The 20,890-nt window shown below is 41.0% G+C and overlaps 1 protein-coding gene across 1 annotated transcript in view; it reads left to right on the top strand.

Moving 5' to 3' along the window:
- The window catches only part of DYNLT2 (dynein light chain Tctex-type 2), an 80,398-nt gene that overhangs the window by 2,779 nt on the left and 56,729 nt on the right, over nt 1-20,890 (top strand). The window contains exon 2 of the mRNA XM_075864367.1: nt 15,550-15,729. Within this exon, the coding sequence (XP_075720482.1) occupies nt 15,550-15,729 (180 nt within the window). The remainder of the gene's footprint in view (nt 1-15,549; nt 15,730-20,890) is intronic.

Below are 20,890 nucleotides of genomic sequence, written 5' to 3'. Positions count from 1 at the left end.
CTCTGGTCCCGGAGACATGACCGGGACCTGATTGGTTCAGGTCCCGATCATGTGATCGCAGGGAAAGTTTGTTGGTACAACAAACTTTCCCGAGGACCGATTGCGGGTGCTGCCATCGGTTGCATGGCAAAACCGGAGGCCATACAACATCCTCCGGTTTGCCATTCACGGAAGCCTATGAGGACCAGCTGGTCCTCATAGGCTTCCTGTCAGTGTGACTGTCAACGTCACACTGACAGTTTATAACACGTTACACTACCTAGGTAGTGTAATGTATTATAGCAGCTATCAGTGCTGCAGGTCTTCAAGTAAAAAAAAAAAGTATTAAAAGTGTAAAAACAAGTTATAGTTATAAGTTAAAATGCTTTTTTTCCTATAGGTCTTTTATTATAGGAAAAAAAATAAAACGTTAAAAAAGTGCACATATCTGGTATCACCGCGTTCGTAACGACCCCAACTATAAAACTATAATATTATTTTTCCCGCACGGTGAACACCGCAAAAAATTATTAAAAAACAATACCAGCATCACAATTTTTTTGGTCATCACCCCTCCCAAAATATAGAATAAAAACCTGATCAAAAATTTGCATGTACCCCAAAATAATACCAATAAAAACTACAACCCGTCCCGCAAAAAACAAGCTCTTAGACAGCTTTTTTGACTGAAAAATAAAAAAATTATGGCTCAGAATATGGTAACACAGAAAATAAATCATTTTATAGAAAAGTGATTTTATTGTGCCACAAAACATTAAAAAAACTATATACATATGGTATCGCTGTAATCGTACCGACTTGCAGAATAAAGTAAAATGTCATTCATAGCGCCCAGTGATTACTATAAAAAAAAGGACAAAAAAGATTGTCAAAATGTTGTTGTTTTTTTTGTCACTTTGCTTGCCAAAAAAATCTAATAAAAAGTGATCAAAAATTCACATGTACCCTAAAATGGTACCAATGAAAACTACAGATTGTAACGTAACAAATAAGCCCTCGCACGGCTCCGGTGGAGAAAAACTAAAAGAAAGTGCTGCCGCTCAGAATTTAGCGACCGAAATTGTGCGGAGTGTCCAAAAGCGGATAAGATTGGGCACCATTTATCAGTGCGACAACGGCCACACATCTATGAATTATTATTTATTTACCGCATGATTATACCCTCTTATTATGCCCTGATGTACTCCGCACAGCTTATATGTACCCCCATATTATAAACTGAAATACCAGCAAAACCCCAAACAGAACTATTACCAAGAAAAATCTGCTCTCCAAAAGGCGCTCCTTCCCTTCTGAGCTCTGCCGTGGGTCCAAACAGCAGTTTATTACCACATATGGGGTATTGCCGTAATCGTGAGAAATAGCTTTACAAGTTTTGGGGGTGCTTTTTATTATTTATTCCTTGTAAAAATGAAGATTTTTATTTTCACAGACGTATTTCAATAAATAAAGCAAAAGACCTGTCAGGTCAAGATGCTAACTATACCCCTAGATAAATTCCTTGAGGTGTGTAGTTTCCAAAACCACTTTTGGGGAGATTCCACTGTTTTGGCACCACAAGACCTCTTCAAACCTGACATGGTGCCTAAAATATATTCTAAAAAAAGTAGACCCCAAAATTCTCTAGGTGCTCCTTTGCTTGTGAGGCCGGTGTTTCAGTCCATAAGTACACTAGAGCCATATGTGGGATATTTCTAAAAACTGCAGAATCTGGGCAATAAATATTGAGTTGCATTTCTTGGGTGAAACCTTCTGTGTTACAGAAAAAAATGTATTACAAATGAATTTCGGCAAAAAAAATGTGTAAATTTCACCTCTACTTTGCTTTAATTCCTGTAAAACGCCTAAAGGGTTAATAAACTTTCTGAATGCTGCTTTGAATACTTTGAGGGGTGCTGTTTTTAAAATGGGGTGATTTATGGGGTCTATCTAGTACATAAGGCCCTCAAAGCCACTTCAAAACTGAACTGGTCCTTGACAAAACAGCCTTTTGACATTTTCTTGAAAATGTGAGAAATTGCTGCTAAAGTTCTAAGCCTTGTAGCGTTCTAGAAAAATAAAATAATGTTCAAAAAAACAATGCAAATATAAAGTAGACATATGCGGGATGTTAATTAGCAACAATTTTGTGTGGTATTACTATCTGTTTTACAAGTACATTACATTTAAAATTAGAAAAATTATAATTTTTGCACATTTTGGTGTTTTTCACAAATAAGCTATGAATTTATTGACCAAATTTTTCCACTAACATAAAGTACAATATGTCACGAGAAAACAATCTCTGAATCGCTTGGATAGGCAAAAACATTCCAGAGTTATTACCACATAAAATGACACATGTCAGATTTGAAAAAATGGGGCTGGTCATTGAGGTATCGATGACCCTTGGTCCTGAAAGGGTTAAGGATGATTATTGCAAGGAGAATCTGGGATTTATGCAAGAAACCTAAAACTTTAAAACATCCATGTAGAATTTACTTGCAGATTTTTCAGGTAACACAAATTAATGAATGTGCAACATGTTAACGTGCTATAATATAGTATTTCAATAATTTTTCAATACTTCACACAAGAACAGAACGTTTTGTGGCTGACTCTTAGATCTAAGTGGGATTTGTCCAGGCATGATACACAGGGGCGCAGTATAAGGGTATGTGCACACACACTAATTACGTCCGTAATTGACGGACGTATTTCGGCTGCAAGTACCGGACCGAACACAGTGCAGGGAGCCGGGCTCCTAGCATCATACTTATGTACGATGCTAGGAGTCTCTGCCTCGCTGCAGGACAGCTGTCCCGTGCTGTAATCATGTTTTCAGTACGTGACAGTGGTCCTGCAGCGAGGCAGGGACTCCTAGCATCGTACATAAATATGATGCTAGGAGCCCGGCTCCCTGCACTGTGTTCGGTCCGGGACTTGCGGCCGAAATACGTCCGTCAATTACGGACGTAATTAGTGTGTGTGCACATACCCTAAGAGTTCCTGTAACACACTTCAAAAACAATGAGATTTACAAGTCTATATGCGGATGCGTATAGTATCAATAGAAAATGGAGATGCCAGCCTCCATGTAGGTATAAGCAGCTTTTGTGTTTGACACTTTAACCGGTTAAAGGAACAGTGTCACCCCCAAAAAATTTTTTATATCAGTTTGATAAAACGTTTATATTTATTTGTGTGTTTGTGTTACTTTTTTTTACTTTTTCTTCCCTATGGGGGCTGCCATTTTTTCTCCATTTCTGTATGTGTCGATTAAAGACACATACAGACATGGAATACGGCAGCTACAGTCCCATAGTGAATGCGAACGGGGCCGGTTCCATCCACTATGGTGTACGCCGTCTGTGTGGGAACGGCGCATGCGCCGCTCCCACACAGTCCAAGTTGAACTGTGCGCCGTCCGGCGCCATTTTCCTGTGGACCGGAAGTCGCGGCCGGACAGTAAGATTACTACTTCCGGTCGCGGCTTCCGGACTTGTGCACTTGGAGCAACGGCAGCAGACGGAGCGGACGCGGCAGGAGCAGGTAAGTTATTTCTATGTATGTTCGTGTTTCAGTGTGCGTTTACTACTGTATGTAAACCTACTACACTGTGTGTTAGCTCAAAAAATGGCGACACACAGTGTAGGAGGTTTGACCGTTCAATCCCCTCGTTTCTCCCGGCACTAGCCAGGATAAAGAAGGGGGGGATTCTGAGAGCTCACTAGAGCGAGGGATTTTTTTCCAATTTTGCAGCATAAAGCAATGTGGTTGCTTTACCACATGCAATGCTGCAATTTTGGGAATTGCTCCATCTAGTGACCAGCACTGGGAAATATTATAAATTAGAATCTAATTTATAATATTTCCTGACTCGTGAAAAAAATAAAAAAAATTAGAACAATGTTTAATCACCTACACACTAATTGTTGAACTAAAAAAAAAATCAATTTTTGCTAGCAACACATTCCCTTTAAAGGAACAGTGTCATCACAAATTTTTTTTTGATATGTTAAAGATGTTAGTGCTTTATTAAAAACGTTTATATTTATTTGTGTGTTTGTGTTTTACTTTTTCTTATTTTTACACTTTTTCTTCCCTATGGGGGCTGCCATTTTTTGTTCCATTTCTGTATGTGTCGATTAACGACACATACAGACATGGAATACGGCAGCCACAGTCCCATAGGGACTGCGAACGGCTCCCGTCCCATCCACTTCTGTGTACGCCGTCTGTGTGGGAACTGCGCATGCGTCGCTCCCACACAGTCCAATTTGAAATTGGCGCCGTCCGGCGCCATTTTCCTGTGGACCGGAAGTCGCGGCCGGACAGTAAGATTACTACTTCCGGTCGCGGCTTCCGGACTTGTGCACTTGGACCAGACGGAGCGGACGGGCCGGAGGGAGCCGCGGCGGCAGGAGCAGGTAAGAGATTTCAATGTATGTTCGTGTTTGTGTACGTTTACTACTGTATGTAAACCTACTACACTGTGTGTTAGCTCAAAAAATGGCGACACACAGTGTAGGAGGTTAAACCGTTCAAACCCCTCGTTTATCCCGGCACTAGCCAGGATAAAGGAGGGGGGGATGCTGAGAGCTCACTAGAGCGAGGGCTTTTTACCCAATTTTGCAGCAAAAAGCAATGTGGTTGCTTTACCACTTGCAATGCTGCAATTTTGGGAATAGCTCCATCTAGTGACCAGCAATGGGAAATATTATAAATTAGAATCTAATTTATAATATTTCCTGGCTCGTGAAAAAAATAAAAAAAATTTGAACAATGTTTAATCACCTACACACTAAATGTTTAATTAAAAAAAAAAAAACATGTTTTTCTGGCAACACATTCCCTTTAAGGACCAGGCTGTTTTACAGCTAAATGACCAGAGCAAATTTCACAATTTTGCTATGCGTTCTTTAGATGACTATAACTCTGCAGGTGAATAAAGTTCATCTTTGAATTTTACACTCTTTTTAAAGGACAGATAGGGCTTTGTTTTAGTGGCATTTGTCAGTATATATCATTTTTATTTTTTTCTCTAAAGTGGGCAAAATTAGAAAAAAATGCAAGAATTTAGCAATTGCGTCAATTTATGCTAGCATTTTTCACACACGGTATGGACCACGGACAAAATTAATCCCATTTCACATTCTTCCACTTCTCCCGTGCATGTGGATACCAAATATGTGTGCCTTATTCACTGTGCGGGCATGTGCCAGGGCTTGGCATAAAAGGAGGCTTTTTGGCCTTTTCGGTCCAGGAATTTTGCAATTGATTTTATAGCAGCATACTGTTTTCTGGGGGTGTAATGCTGCTGAAACATTAGAATCACCCCATAAATGACTTCATTCACACAAGTAGACCCCACAAGGTTTCCTTCAAGGGGTTTATAATATTTTTAGCAAGTCCAGTTTTCTTCTGAAAGTTTCTTGAATAAGATGGAACAAAATAAAATCAGCTTTTTTTTTAGCAAATGCGTCAGTTTATGCTTGCTTTTTCACACACAGAATGGACCACGGACAAAATTCATCCCATTTCACATTCTTCCACTTCTCCCGTGCATGGGGATACCAAATATGTGTGCTTTATTCACGGGCATGTGCCAGGGCTTGGCATAAAAGGAGGCTTTTCGGTCCAGGAATTCTGCACTTGATTTTATAGCAGCATACTGTTTTCTGCGGGGTGTAATGTTGCTGAAAGATTAGAAACACCCCATAAATGACTTCACTCACACAAGTAGACCCCACAAGGTTTCCTTCAAGGGGGTTTATCATATTTTTAGACAGTCCAGTTGTCTTCTGAAAGTTTCTTGAATAAGATGGAACAAAATAAAATTAGCTTTTTTTTTTAGCAAATGCGTCAGTTTATGCTAGTATTTTTCACACACAGTATAGACCACGGACAAAATTAATCTCCTTTCACATTCTTCCACTTCTCCTGTGCATGGGGATACCAAATATGTGGGCCTTATTATCACATAGAGATGTAGGAGGGCGGACGATAGAAGATTATTTCACAAATCGCTTTTTTTCAAAGCTGCTTTTACAAAACTCAACAGAGTTTCTATAACACTTCCAAAATATCTGCTCTTGAAGCAGAAATCCCAAAATATTCATCTAGGGGTATAATGGGAATTAATTTTTTGGGGTTTTCTAAAATAAGAAATTGCAGGTTTATGCAAATGGAGCTATTCAGCAGATGAACTTTAGAAAACATGCAAATGTGACATACACTCCCCACCCATTCCCTCCCTCACCCTTGGAGTAAAATCAGGGGAAAAATAAAAAAGTATTGTAGGGCAAATATATTTTCAATGAATTAACTAAAATCTAATAATGCACAACAGTGTGGTATTTTTTAAAACATGGCTCAATGCACAGGCCTGGTTATGATGGACAGAAATATCGGGAATCTTTGCGGTGCCCGTCTTTTCTGCAGACGCGGCACTTTTTCTGGGAGTTGCTTCTGGTTGGTGTTGGGGGAATCCGACTGATGAAGTGTCTTTCAGTCAGTCGCGTGACATCCTCAGACTGGGGGCATTCTCGGGTGTCCTGAACATCAAATATGAGGCCTTCAATAATTTTCTCCTGGAAATCCAGGTATGTGTCTCTGCCTCTGTTTTTTTTTTGTAGAGCACTAATGAATTGTGGATGGCCACCTGTAACAAATAAATGGCCACTTTTTTGTACCAGGTTTTTGTTTTTCGCTTTACTAAATAGGGCTGTAAAACCTGGTCGCTTAAATCCACCCCCCCCCCATGTACTTGTTATATTCGGACACGCTCACTGGTTTGTGCTTGTCCGATGTTGCCCCTCTTTCCCTCGCTGCCACTGTTCCTGCGGTATGAATCGTGCTTAGCACATACACGTCTTTGCGATCCCTGAACTTGACTGCCAGCAATTCCTCAGATGCATAAGCACAGGAGTCCCCCTTTACCATGCGCTTCCCCACTAATTGTTGTGGAAAACCAATTTGATTTTTGCGCATGGTACCACATGCCCCAGTCCTTGCAGCATGCAAATGCCTAAACAGGGGCACACTAGAATAAAAATTGTCGCAGTACAGGTGGTACCCCTTGTGAAGCAGAGGCTGCATTATCTCCCACACAATTTTGCTGCTGGTGGAAAGATCAGGGGCGCATCCAGGAACTTTTATTGAGCGGTCCCGCCCTTCATAAATCCTGAAGGCGGTGGTATATCCTGACCCGCTTTCGCACAGTTTATAAAGCTTAACGCCATATCTTGCCCTTTTGGAAGGTAGATATTGGCGAAAGCTAAGTCTGCCATGGAAGTTGAGGAGGGATTCATCCACACTTACATTCTGCTCACGGGTGTAGAGTTGCAGAAATAAATTATTGAGGGAATTTATCAGTGGTCTAATTTTGAACAACCGATCCCGGTTTGCATCGGTACTTGGGGGGGCCTGTGCGTTGTCGTTGAAGTGGAGGAACCTCATTGTCTCATAACGAGACCTGGGCATTACTGCAGAATATACCTCGGCGCTAAACAACTTCCTCGCCATAACGTCACTAACACTAACTAAACAAATTTTTCTTTTTTCTTTTTATAAAACACACAAACTAACTGGTATATATATCTACACTACCGCTAAGGGTATGTGCACACGATAGCAGGCCTTTACGTGTGAAAAGACAGACTGTTTTCAAGAGAAAACAGCTGCCTCGTTTCACACGTAAATGCTCCTCGTATTATGCGAGGCGTCTGTGAAGCTCGTAAATCTTGAGCTGCTCTTCATTGAGTTCAATGAAGAACGGCTCAAATTACGTTGCAAAGAAGTGCCCTGCACTTCTTTGCCGAGGCAGTCAATTTACGCATCGTCGTTTGACAGCTGTCAAACAACGACGCGTAAATTACAGGTCGTCTGCACAGTACGTCGGCAAACCCATTCAAAGGAATGGGCAGATGTTTGCCGACGTATTGTAGCCCTATTTTCAGGCTTAAAACGAGGCATAATACGCCTCGTTTACGTCTGAAAATAATCGAAACCCAGCCTTTCAAAAAAATAAACCGCTATTGCTATATATATTATATATATGTGGATATATATATAATTATATACTCCCTACCTGCCTATTCTAATAGAATAAAAGAAAGAAAGGTAGATAGAAAAAAAGATAGATGGATAGATAGATTATATAGATAGATAGAAATCTATCTATACAGAGAATGTTTTACAGTGTAACACTTTTTTTTCACAGTATTCTTCTGGCAGCAATTCTCTCGAGTCTCTTCTTCTCCTCAAACTGAAACAATGTTTGAGGAGAAGAAAAGAGGCAGGAGATTTGCTGCCAGAAAAGTCAAAATAAAACAAATGTGGTCGCTGTGATTGGTCCCTGATACTCTGCCCAGTGCCCAGAGCTGTTGGTAACAGCCTGGGCACAGGGCTGTGTGCACGCGATCGCGTGCACACTGTATTATACGCAGAAATGCATGTGATCGCTGTGATTGGTTGTCACAGCGATCACATGTTCAGGGGCCAAAAGATTGGCCCCTGACATTCTGCCCAGTGCCCATGGCTGTTAGCAACAGCCAGGGCATAGAGCTGTGTGCACGCGATCGCGCGTGCACAGTCTCTGAAGTGCCGCCGTAATTAGTCTATACGGCGGACTTCAGAGACCCTGACCGCTGGCCGTATAAAATACAGCCAGCGGTGGGGAACCTGTTAAACATATATTGCTACGTTTTAACACACGCATGGGTCCTTGTCAAGCTTGACAAAGAACCCTGTGTGGGTTGAACATTGCAATATGTGTTGTAAGTGACAATAAACACGTAAGCTATTTCAAGACGCAGCCTGTTTTGCCTTGTGGACGCAGCCGATTTTTTTTTAAATCTGACATGTCACTTTATGTAGTAATAACTATGGAATGCTTATACCTATCCAAGTGATTCTGAGACTGTTTTCCCGTGACATATTGTACTTTATTTTAGTGAAAAAATTTGGTAGACAAATGTAATATTTATTTGTGAAAACACCAAAATGTAGAAAAAATTTGCAAAAAATAGAATTTATCTAAATTTAAATGTATCTGATTGTAATAGTAATACTACGCAAAATAGTTACTATTTCACATTTCCCATATGTCTACTTTACGTTTGCATCATTTTTTAAACATCCTTTTATTTTTCTAGGACATTACAATGTTTAGAACTCTAGCAGCAATTTGCCACATTTTCAAGAAAATTTCAAAAGGCTATTTTTTCTGGGACCAGTTCAGGTCTGAAGTGACTTTGAGGGCCTTATATATTAAAAAGTCTCCATATATCACCCCATTTCAAAAACTGCACCCCTCAAAATATTCAAAACAGCATTCTCAAAGTCTCTTAACCCTTTAGGCTTTTCACAGGAATTAAAAGTAGAAATGAAATTTTAGAATTTCAATTTTTTTTTTTGCTGAAATTCATTTGTAATAAAAAAGTTCTGTAACACAGAAAGTTTTACCAGAGAAACGCAACTCCAATATTTATTGAGCAGATTCTGCAGTTTTGAGAAATATCTCACATGTGGCCCTTGTGTGCTAATGTACTGAAACACAGTCCAGCAAAGTAGCACCTAGTGGATTTTGAGGCCTCCTTTTTTTTTTTCCAATATATTTTAGACACCATGTCAGGTTTGAAGAGGTCTTGCGATGCCAAAACAGTGGAAATCCCCCAAAATGTACCCCATTTTGATACTAAACCCATCAAGGAATTATTTGTCTAGGGGTATAGTTATGATTTTGACCCCTTAGTTTTTTTGCAAAATTAATTTGAATTAGTCTGAAAAAACATAGAACTTTTTAATTTTACAAGGAATAAAGGAGGAAAAAGCACACCAACATAAGTACAGCAATTTCTCCTGATTACGGCAATACCCAATATGTGGTAATAAACTGAGGTTTAGACCCACGGCAGGGCTCACAAGGGAAGGAGCAACCAGCAGGAATGGTTTTCAGTGCCATGTCGTTTTTGCAACACCCTGGAGGGACCAAAGCAGTCGAAACCCCCCAAAAGTGACCCCATTTTGAAAACGACACCTCTCAAGGAATTTTTCTATGGGTATAGTTAGCATTTTCACCCCACAGGTTTTTTGTCGAATTTATTGAAATTAGGCAGTGAAAATGAATATCAACATTTTTGTCCAGTAAAATGTTGATTTTTTAAAATTTTCACAAGAGATAAAGGAGAAAAAGCTGCCCAACGTTTGTACAGCAATTTCTCTCGAGTACGGCAATACCCCACATGTGGTAATTAACCTTTCTTTTGTTTTTTCGTTTTTCACGCCACGCCTTCCAATAGTCATAACTTTTTTAATTTTCCATCAATAGGGTGGAGCTTATTTTTTGTGAAAGGAGTTGTAGTTTCTATTGACACCATTTAAAGAAGCATTTAATGTACTGGGAAACTGAAAATAAAATTCTTTGCGGGCTGAAATTGGAAAAAAAAGGAATCCTCCATTGTTTTTTGGGTTTTGTTTTTACGGCTTTCACCATGCGGTAAAAATGACAACAATTAAAGTGATATCAAATATATAACACATTAACGATACTGAAGTGTTTAGACAGTGAATAGACATTCCACGGGATGTCTATTCACAATCTCTGCACTTCGTTACTCTGTGGTAGTTACAGCAGAGGAAGCGTAATCTCGCGAGATTACGCTTTGCTCTGCTGTAACTACCACAGAAAGTAACGAAGTGCACAGATTGTGAATAGACATCCCGTGGAATGTCTATTCACTGTCTAAACACTTCAGTATTGTTAATGTGTTAGTATAAGACAGCACATAGTGATCTAATAGGATCCCTATGTGCTGCCTAAATGAATGGAGAGGAGTTCATGACGCTGATTGGTCAGCGTCATACACTCCTCTGTACAACACCGACTTCGTCCAAAGTAAAAATACGTCCACTTGGGCATTAAGCAACTCATTATGATAAATCTAAAATCGCTAATAAAGTGGTTAAAACAGATCGTTTTATTAAATAAAGAGCACTGCTGTCATCTACATTATAGCGCCAATCTCCTTATATAGGAGATAGGCCACTTATAATGTGGTGACAGAGGCTCTTTAATGATCACATTTTTCAAGTAACATAGAGTACAATATGTCACGAGAAAACAAACCCAGAATCGCTTGGATAAATAAAAGCATTCCCAAGTTATTACCACATAAAGTGACACGTTAGATTTGAAAAAATAGGCTGTGTCCAGAAGGGGGTCTAGGGGTATAGTGAGCATTTTGATCCCACGTTTTTTTTGCTAAATTTCTTTGAATTAAGCCATAAAAATTAAAAAAATATTTTCCAATAAAACATACAATGTTTACATTTTTACAAGGAATAAAAGAGAAAAATCACCCCAACATTTGTAAAGCAATTTCTCCCAATTACGGAAATACCCCATATGTGGTCATAAACTTATGACACACTGCAGCCCTCAGAAGGGAAGGAGTGGCTTTTGGAGCTCAAATTTTGCTGGAATGGTTTTCGGTGCCATGTTGCATTTGCAAAGCCCCTGAGGGACAAAAACAGTGGAAATCCCCCAAAAGTGACCCCCATTTTGTAAACGACACCCCTTATGGAATTTATCTAGGGGTATAGTGAGCATTTTGACCCCACAGATTTTTTGCAGAATTAACTGGAATTAGGCCGTGAAAATGATAATTGCCATTTTTTCCCATAAAATGTAGTTTTAGCTTAGATTTTTTCATTTTCACAAGGGCTTAGGGTATGTTCACACGGCTTATTTTCGGACGATTTTCGAGCCATAAACGGCGGAAAAATGGCCGAGAAATCGTAAGCAGTAGACCTCCAAACATCTGGCCATTCATTTCAATGGGAAATATGGCGTTCTGTTCCGATGGGCCATTTTTTTACGCGGCTGTTTTTAAAAAACACCCGTGGAAAAGAAGTGCATGTCACTTCTTGAGCCGTTTTTGGAGCTGTTTTTCATTGACTCTATAGAGAAACAGCTCCAAAAATGGCCGCAAATAACTCCCTGTGGGACCAAATCAATGGTAAAACCCCAAAAGTGACCCCATTTGGGAAACGACACCCCTGAAGGAATTTATTGAGGGGTATAGTGAACATTTTGACCCCACTGTTTCTTTTTTTCAGAATGTAGTGGAATTATGCAGTAAAATTGAAAATTACATTTTTTCTGATAAAACGTGGAAAATTTTAATTTATACACGGAATAAAGTAGAAAATGCACCCCAACATTTGAAAAGCAATTTCTCCCAATTATGGCAATACCCTGTATGGGGTAATAAACTGCTGTTTGGACACACGGCAAGGCTCAGGAGGGAAAGAGCGCCATTTTGCTTTTGAAGCTCAAGTTTTGCTGGAATCGTTTTTGGGTGTCATGTTGCATTTGCAAAGCCACTGAGGGACCAAAACAGTGGAAACCCCCCAAAAGTGACACCATTTGGAAAACTAAAGCCCTCAAGGAATGTATCAAAGGGTAGAGTGAGCATTTAGACCCCACAGGTTTTTTGCTGAATTTAGTGGAATTAGGCCGTGAAAATTAATATCAACATTTTATACAGCAAAATGTTGATTTATTTAATTTCCACAAGGGATAAAGGAGAAAAAGCACCCCAACATTTGTAAAGCAATTTCTCCCGAGTATGGTAATACCCCACATGTGGTCATAAACTGCTGTTTGCTATATGGCATGCAAATCTTCCAGATTTGATTATTGGGCGCCATGTCGCATTTGAGGTACCAGAGTACAGTGGAAGTCCCCAAGAAGTGATCCCATTTTAGAAACTACACCCCTCAAGGCATTTATCATTTGCCCGGACAGGGCTCGGAATTGAAGAGCGCAATGCGCATTTGAGGCCTATTTTGGTGATTTTCACAGCATTGGTCCAAAATTGCAGGGCTCTGGTGTCAAACCCCCAAGTAGTGACCCCTATTTTGGAAACTACAACCCGTAGGGCATATTAAGGGGTGTAGTGAGCATTTTGACCCCATGTGTTTTTTCATTAGAAATGAATGTGTAACGGATGGTGCAAAGTAAAAATGGCAATTTTCCCACTGATATGCCATTTTAGTGCACAATATGTTGTGCCCAGTTTGTGCCTGTGCCACTGAAGACAAATACATCATAAAATCTTAAGCGGGTTCTCCCGGGTATGGCGATGCCATATATGTGGACGTAAACTGCTGTTTGGGCACACTGTAGGGCTCAGAAGGGAGAGAGCGCCATTTGGCTTTTGAAGTGCAGATTTTGCTTGGTGGTAGTTCTGTTTGGAATATTACTGGTATTTCAGTTTATAATGTGGAGGCATATGTAAGCTGTGCGGAGTACATCAGGGCATAATAAGAGGATATAATAATGCGGTAAATAAATAATAATCCGCAGATGTGGGCCAGTGTCGCACTCATAAATGGTGCCCAATCTTATCCTCTGCACATTTTGCATCATCATATTCTGAGAGCCATAACTTCTTTATTTTTTCTCCAGCGTACCTGGGTGAGGGCTTATTTGTTGTGGGACAATCTGTAGTTTTCATTGGTACCATTTTGGGGTACATGCAATTTTTTAATCACTTTTTATTACATTTTTGACAAGCAAGGTGACCAAAAACAAGCAATTCTGACTTTTTGGGGGGTTTTTTTTCCCGTTTTTTTTACAGTGTTCACCGTGAGCTATAATGACATTTTACTTTATTCTGTGGGTCGATATGATTATGACAATACCATATGTATATATTTTTTATATTTTGCAGCGTTTGCACAATAAAATCACTTTTTAAAAAAAAATAAAAATTTTTTGTGTGACAATATCATGAGAGTCATAACTTTTTTATTTTTAGTTAGAAAAGCTGTGTAAGGGCTTGTTTTTTGCAGGAGGGGTTGTAGTTTTTATTGGTACTATTTTGGGGTACATGCGACTTTTTGATCACTTTTTATTCTATATTTTGTGAGGGGTGGTGGCCAAAAAATGGCGATTCTGGTGTTTTTTTGTTTGTTTTTTTTGCTGTGTTCAACGTGCAGGAAAAATACGATTATAGTTTTACAGTTTGGGTTGTTACGGACACGGTGATACCAAATATGTGTACTTTTTTTTAACGTCTTAATATTTTTCCTATAGTAAAAGACTTATAGGAAAAAAGGCAGTGTTTGTTTTTTTAACTTGAAACTTTTCTTTTTACACTTTTATTCAACATTATTATTAACCTTCTGCTTTATCCCACTAGCGGACTTGAAGACCTGCACTTCTGATCTTTACTCTAATACATTTCACTACCAGTGTAATGCATACGAGCTGCCAGTTATTCACTGACAGAAAGCCTATTAGTCCCCGCCTCCAGGCAGGGCCTAATGGGCTTCCATACTTGACAGACCAGGAGGCCATTGTTAGGCCTCCGGTTGCCATAGCAGCAATCGGCAACCCTGTGATCACATCGCAGCGATGCCGATCAGCTTCAAACCATTAAGATGCCGTCATCGCTTTTGATAATGGCATCTAAGGAGTTAATGGCAGGGATTGGAGCTAGCTCAGTTCCTTGCCGTTACAGCAGGTTGTCAGCTGTAAAATACAGCTGACACCGGTGGCTGATGTTGCAGGCTATGCTTCTGAGCCTGCACTATCTTATTTCTGGGGGCAGAAGCCTTTTAGGCCCACCTCGGAGCGGGACCTAACAGGCTTCCCTACTTGGCAGACAGTAGGCCATTGTTCTGCCAAAGCAGCTATCGGAACCCTGCGATTACATCGCTGGGTTCCAATCTGCTGGTAAACCCCATAGATGCGGTGCCCGCTTTTGAGCGCTGCATTTAAGGGGTTAATCGGCTGGATCGGAGGCTAGCTCCGGTCCTTGCCATGCAGCAGGGTGTCAGCTGTAATATAGATTTTGAGATTCTGAGCCCGCACCATCAACACAACGTACAGTTACGTTTCTTTGCCTTATGACCCTGGCAACAGCAACGTAATAGTATGTGACATGTCACCAAGGGGTTAACAGTCTTGTGTATGGTGGTAATTGTTGCTCATAATACGGTATTATTTATATTTTGATTATGATGGGGAAAAGTATTTGGGGGTGTAGGACACATGCCTATTGAGAAAAACAATTTGCAGTGAAACAACCTTGTCCAGGATTGGGGAAAGAACTTTCCCTTTTCCCCAAAACAGCGCCACTTAAGTCATCCGGGGATGAGCTTAATATCAGACAACCAATGGACAAGAGTAGCCCTTTTTCTGGAGAAAAAAAAGCAGACTCTTTTCTAATCCTGGACAACCCTTTTAACTCCCAGATAACATTGCAAAACATTTTCAATTTAATCTTTAGACATTCATCAGTGGAGGCCCAAGAGCTGTGATATATCACCATCCTCTTTTCCCCATATGTCCTGAACAAGTGGATGCCCTTTCATTGAAGAGTTCCTCCTAGTCTTTGTAACTCCTGCATAATCCAGTAGAGAGGTATCCGCACTTGCATAGTCATCATTACACTAAATACCAGGACCTGCTCTGATATCCAATAAAGTTAGGATACTACTTTTTTTTTTCATATGTAATTTTTCTTTTCATAACAATTTTATTTTCTCATGAAGTATTCCCATGCATTAAAAGAGAGGATGGAAGACGTTTCTTATGAAGTAGTGTACACACAGCCTGGCTACACTGATGAGGATTCCAAAAGAAAAATAAAGTATGCTAACACATACAGAATGAAACCCAGAAACAAGTTTTGTGCCCAAACAGTTACAACGAGAGTGGAACAAATTCTAATGGTAAGTCAATGAATACCCAACAAGCAAGATGTATTTGCACTGCCACATATAGGCTCATTCTCCAATTTAACCAAAGTTGGGAACAGATTTCAACATGGAAAAAAGAGAAAAAACTAAATTTTTCTTCCCTGTTTTGGTAAAAAAAAAAAAAAGTGAATTGAGGGGGTCACATGTCCCCCATTTGAATGGAGCACTGGTCGGGTATGCGTGCTGGTTGAACCTTTCTTTTTCCAGACGGAGGGAGTGCCCCCTTGTTTTTTGAGGGGGTTTTACATGGAACAGGATTTCACCATATTTTTTGTATGTGCCATTAATATATTTATATAAGTTAATCATGTCCCCCTTAGTCGTCTTTTTTCAAGGCTAAATAGGTTTAATTCTTTTAATCTTTCCTCATAACTTAGATTCTCCATGCCCCTTATTAGCTTTGCTGCTCTTCTTTGTATTTTTTTCAACTCCAGGGCATCCTTTCTATGAACTGGAGCCCAGAACTGAACTGCATATTCTAGATGAGGCCTCACTAATGCTTTGTAAAGTGGTAATATTATATCCCTATCCCGCGAGTCCAGGCGTATTTTAATCAATATATAAACTCCAAAGGCAGTTCTGTTAAGGGCTGGGTACTGTTTATAGCACAAACACCCCCCCCCCCCATGATTTACCCTGCAGGCAGCTCCATAACTAAATCAACCATACAAAAAAGAACTAGAGCTTATAGCCAGAAGTATATAAAAGTATGAAAATTGTATTGAACAAATATGACAAACAATACATTAAAAGGACAAGACCCTAGAGTGAAACATGAAAATTGCTGGATGACATGTAAAACTGTGCAGGCTGTATTAATTGGTTTAGAAGATTTATTTTAGACCCAAAAGGTTTCCATACTGGTTATCCCTGATCACTGTAAACATAATGAACTCGTGGAAAGGGGAACAGGAGAAAGTGCAAATGCATAGATATATCACATAAAAGACAGCCTTACCCATAACAGCAAAGAGATAGTGATCAGTGTTCGCTCTACCATATAGAACCCAACGCGCGTTTCGCTGTAGGTGCTTCCTCAGGGGGTGTGTGTTGTGTCCTCACAAAATCCAGTCCTTATATAGTGTAGGGAGAGTATACCTGGTGTGTCTAATCATTCACTCACTCACTGGAGCAGACATCCGGATTCCCGATGCGTAACGGGAGTTCCGGACATGCGCAGTGTGCCAAAGGAGCCGAAGAGGGCAATGCATCGCCGCCAGCAGCCACAGCGAGCATGCACACCTCATCAGGAGGGATGATTCCAAGAAGTGTAAGTACAGATATTAAGATGTATTCGCTCTATAGATAAACACCCCGGAATAGAGTAAGGAACCGTCTTTTGACAGCGGCGCGTAAAAAAAAATGACCGTCGGCACAGAACATCGTAAAGTCCATTCAAATGAATGGGCAGATGTTTGCCAACGCTTTGGAGCCGTATTTTCGGACGTAATTCGGGGCTAAAACGCCTGAATTACGTCCGTAAATAGGGTGTGTGAACCCAACCTTAGTTTGTTTAGATCCGCTTGCAATTCACGAACATCTTCCGTAGACTGAACATTACTACATAGCTTGGTGTCATCTGCTAAAATAGAAATAGTGCTATTAATCCCATCCTCTAGATCATTAATAAATAAGTTGAATAATAGTGGTCCCAGCACTGAAACCTGGGGTACACCACTTATAACCGGGGACCATTCAGAGTAGGAATCATTGACCACAACTCTCTGGATACAGTCCTCGAGCCAATTCTCAATCCAATTACAAATGATACTTTCTGAACCTATAGTCTTTAACTCCTTAACCCCTTCGTGCTCAGCGACGTAATATTCAGTCGCGCTAACAAATACGTTCGCGCTCAGCGACGGAATATTAAGTCGTGGGGAAAATGCGTCGCCATTTTCCCCCGGCGCGTGCACGAGCAGTGACATCTGCTGTTTCCGACAGCAGGCTATCACAGCTCAATACGCCGGGACCTGCCGTGATGGTCCAGCCTCCACGATCGCCCCTATTGGTCAGTTAGTGAGTAACTGTCCAATAGTGGCGATCGGTCGCTTCACTTCCTCTCCCTGACCTCACATCCGCCCTGAACGCCCTGTTGGAGATAGCGAGGCGTTCCGAGCGGTTGTGAGAAAGAGAGAGAGAAGAGAAAGAGTGAAAAAAGAAGTTAAAAACAACTTTTTTCTTCCCACCTCCCCAATCCACTACCCAGTCCTGTACCCTTCCTCTTTGTGTTCCCCCCACGTTTTTGGTCAGTGATCTCCTATCACTGACCACTTCTTAGTCTTCAGGACCAAATTCTTGGTCCCTGGGGATTATTTATTTATTTTCTTTATAAAACATATAAGACAAAAAAATATATCTAAAAAAAAAATAAAAAATTAATTTAGACAATTTAACTGGTTAGTTTAGTATTAGGGTTAGTTAGTGTCAGGGAACCGTCAAAAAGCGTAGTTAGGTATAGAGTCAGGGAATTTAGTGTAAGTAATCCGTCACCGTAGTTAGATCTAGCGTTAGGGGTCCATCACCGTAGTTAGGTTTAGCATCAGGGAAGCTCGGAATAATCCAGATAGGTTTAGTGTCAGGTACCAGTCACCGTAGTTAGGTTTAGTGTTAGGGAAACTCGGAATAATTTAGTTAGGTTTAGTGTCAGGGAATAATCGCCGTAGTTAGATTTAGTCTCAGGGAAGTTCAAATAAAATCTAGTTAAGTTTAGTGTTAGGAACCCTCGCCCTAGTTAGGTTTAGTGTCAGGGAAGCCCACTCGTTCTATAAAAACATCAATATTTTTGGCTGGTTTAGGTAGTAGCCTATTGCTCCTAGTTAGGGAAGCAATAAAAAATGTCCAAATGGACATTTAGTGCTGAAGAGGCATATTCATTTCTTGCCTCCGACACAGAGTCGTCGGGTGGTGAGACTCTGTTTTACTTATCCACCTCCTCATCCAGAGATGAAGAAGAGGAACCCCCTAGGAGACGCCCCAGGACCACCACTGCAGTTGAAGCCCCCGAGCGAAATGACCCCGCCGCAGTTCAAGCCCCCTAGCGAAGTGACCCCATTTGGACCCCCACACCAGACATTTATGAGCCCCAAATACCAGTGTACACGGGCAGCTCAGGGATAAAATGTAATACGGCAGGGCTCAGTGAAATGGACTTTTTCAAGTTCTTCTTCACTGATGAATTTATAGATCTTATGGTCTCCAAGATGAATTTATATGCCCAACAGTATATTACTAAGAACCCCACATCATTTTATGCCCAATCCCACAGGTGGACCCCTGTAGATGCAGAAGAGTTTGGCAAGGGGTGAGAGCAGGGCACAATCTAGCAGCAATATATTGTGTGTCAAGTACAAGGACAAGAGAGATGTCCTTTATTGACAACAATACATGGCCACACCAGTACCCATGTACCTGTACGAGGTACCAATACAGAGACCCCCAAACCAGACTGCATCCTGGACTACAATAGGTACATGGGAGGGGTTGACTTGTCAGATCAAGTCCTGAAGCCCTAAAGCGCCATGCAGAAATTGAGGGTGTGGTATATGAAGCTGGCCGTGCACATCCTACAGATGGCATTGTGCAATGCGTACGTGCTACATCGATGTGCAGGCCAGAGGGGAACTTTCCTGGAATTTCAAGAGGTGGTTATCAAGAACCTAATCTTTAGGGACCAAGAAGAGGGGGCACCCAGTACTTCTGGAAGCGAGGCCACACGCATCGTACCAGGGCAACACTTTCCAGGAGAAGTTCCCCAAACTTCCAAGAAGGGAAAAAGTCAAAAGAGGTGCAGAGTCTGCTCAAAGAGGGGGATAAGGAGGGAAACAATATACCAATGTGACACGTGTCCCGAAAAACCAGGACAATGAAAGATTGTTTTCGAATTTATCATACATCCCTTAATTTTTAATTTACCCTGATGCACTCCGCACAGCTTATCCCCCTTATCTTTCCCTTCTGAGCCCTGCCGTGTGCCCAGGCAGCTGATAACAGCCACATGTACGGTATTGCCGTACCCGGGAGAACCCACATTACAGCTTATGGGGTGTAGATCTCCGGTGGCGCATGCTGGGCACACTATATCGGACACTGACATGCCATATATATATATAGAAAATTGCAAATCTCACTCTGCACCATCTGCTGCGCATTATCTTTTACACAGTACCTGTGGGGTCAAAATGCTCACTACACCTCTAGATGAATGTCTTTAGGGGTGTAGTTTTTAAAATGGGGTCACTTCTCGGGGGTTTCAACTGTACTGGTACCTCAGGGGCTTCTGCATACATGACTTAGCACAAGAAAAGCTCCAGTAGGCCAAATGGTGGTCCTTTCATTCTGAGCCCTGCCGTGTGCCCAGGCAGCTGATAAAAGCCACATGTAGGGTATTGCCGTACCCAGGAGAACCCACGTTACAACTTATGGGGTGTAGATCTCCGGTGGAGCATGCTGGGCACACTATATCGGACACTGACATGCCATATATATATAGAAAATTGCAAATATCACTCTGCACCATCTGCTGCGCATTATCTTTTACACAGTACCTGTGGGGTCAAAATGCTCACTACACCTCTAGATGAATGTCTTAAGGGGTGTAGTTTTTAAAATGGGGTCACTTCTCGGGGGTTTCAACTGTACTGGTACCTCAGGGGTTTCTGCATACATGTCTTAGCACCAGAAAAGCTCCAGGAGGCCAAATGGTGGTCCTTTCCTTCTGAGCCCTGCCATAGGCCCAAACGGCAGTTTATCACCACAAATGGGGTATTGCCGCACTAAGGACAAACTGGGCAACAAAATTAGGTATTTTGTTCCCTATGTAAATAAGACATTTTGATAAAAAAATTACATCTTATTGGAAAAAATTTCATTTTTTTAATTTCACAGCCCAATTGAAATAGGTGCTGTGAAAAAACTGTGCAGTCAAAATGCTAACAACAACCATAAATGAATTCCTTGAGGGGTGTAGTTTCCAAAATGGGGTCACTTCTGGTGGGTTTCCATTGCTTTGATACCTCTGGGACTCTGCAAATGCGACATGGCACCCGAAAACCAATCCAGCAAAATCTGGACTCCAACAAATACATAGCGCTCCTTTCCTTCTGAGCCCTCCCATGGGCCCAAACGACAGTTT

The sequence above is a fragment of the Rhinoderma darwinii genome, chromosome 4, assembly GCF_050947455.1.
Source record: "Rhinoderma darwinii isolate aRhiDar2 chromosome 4, aRhiDar2.hap1, whole genome shotgun sequence".
Taxonomy (NCBI): domain Eukaryota; kingdom Metazoa; phylum Chordata; class Amphibia; order Anura; family Rhinodermatidae; genus Rhinoderma; species Rhinoderma darwinii.
This window is presented reverse-complemented; position numbering and strand designations above follow the sequence as displayed.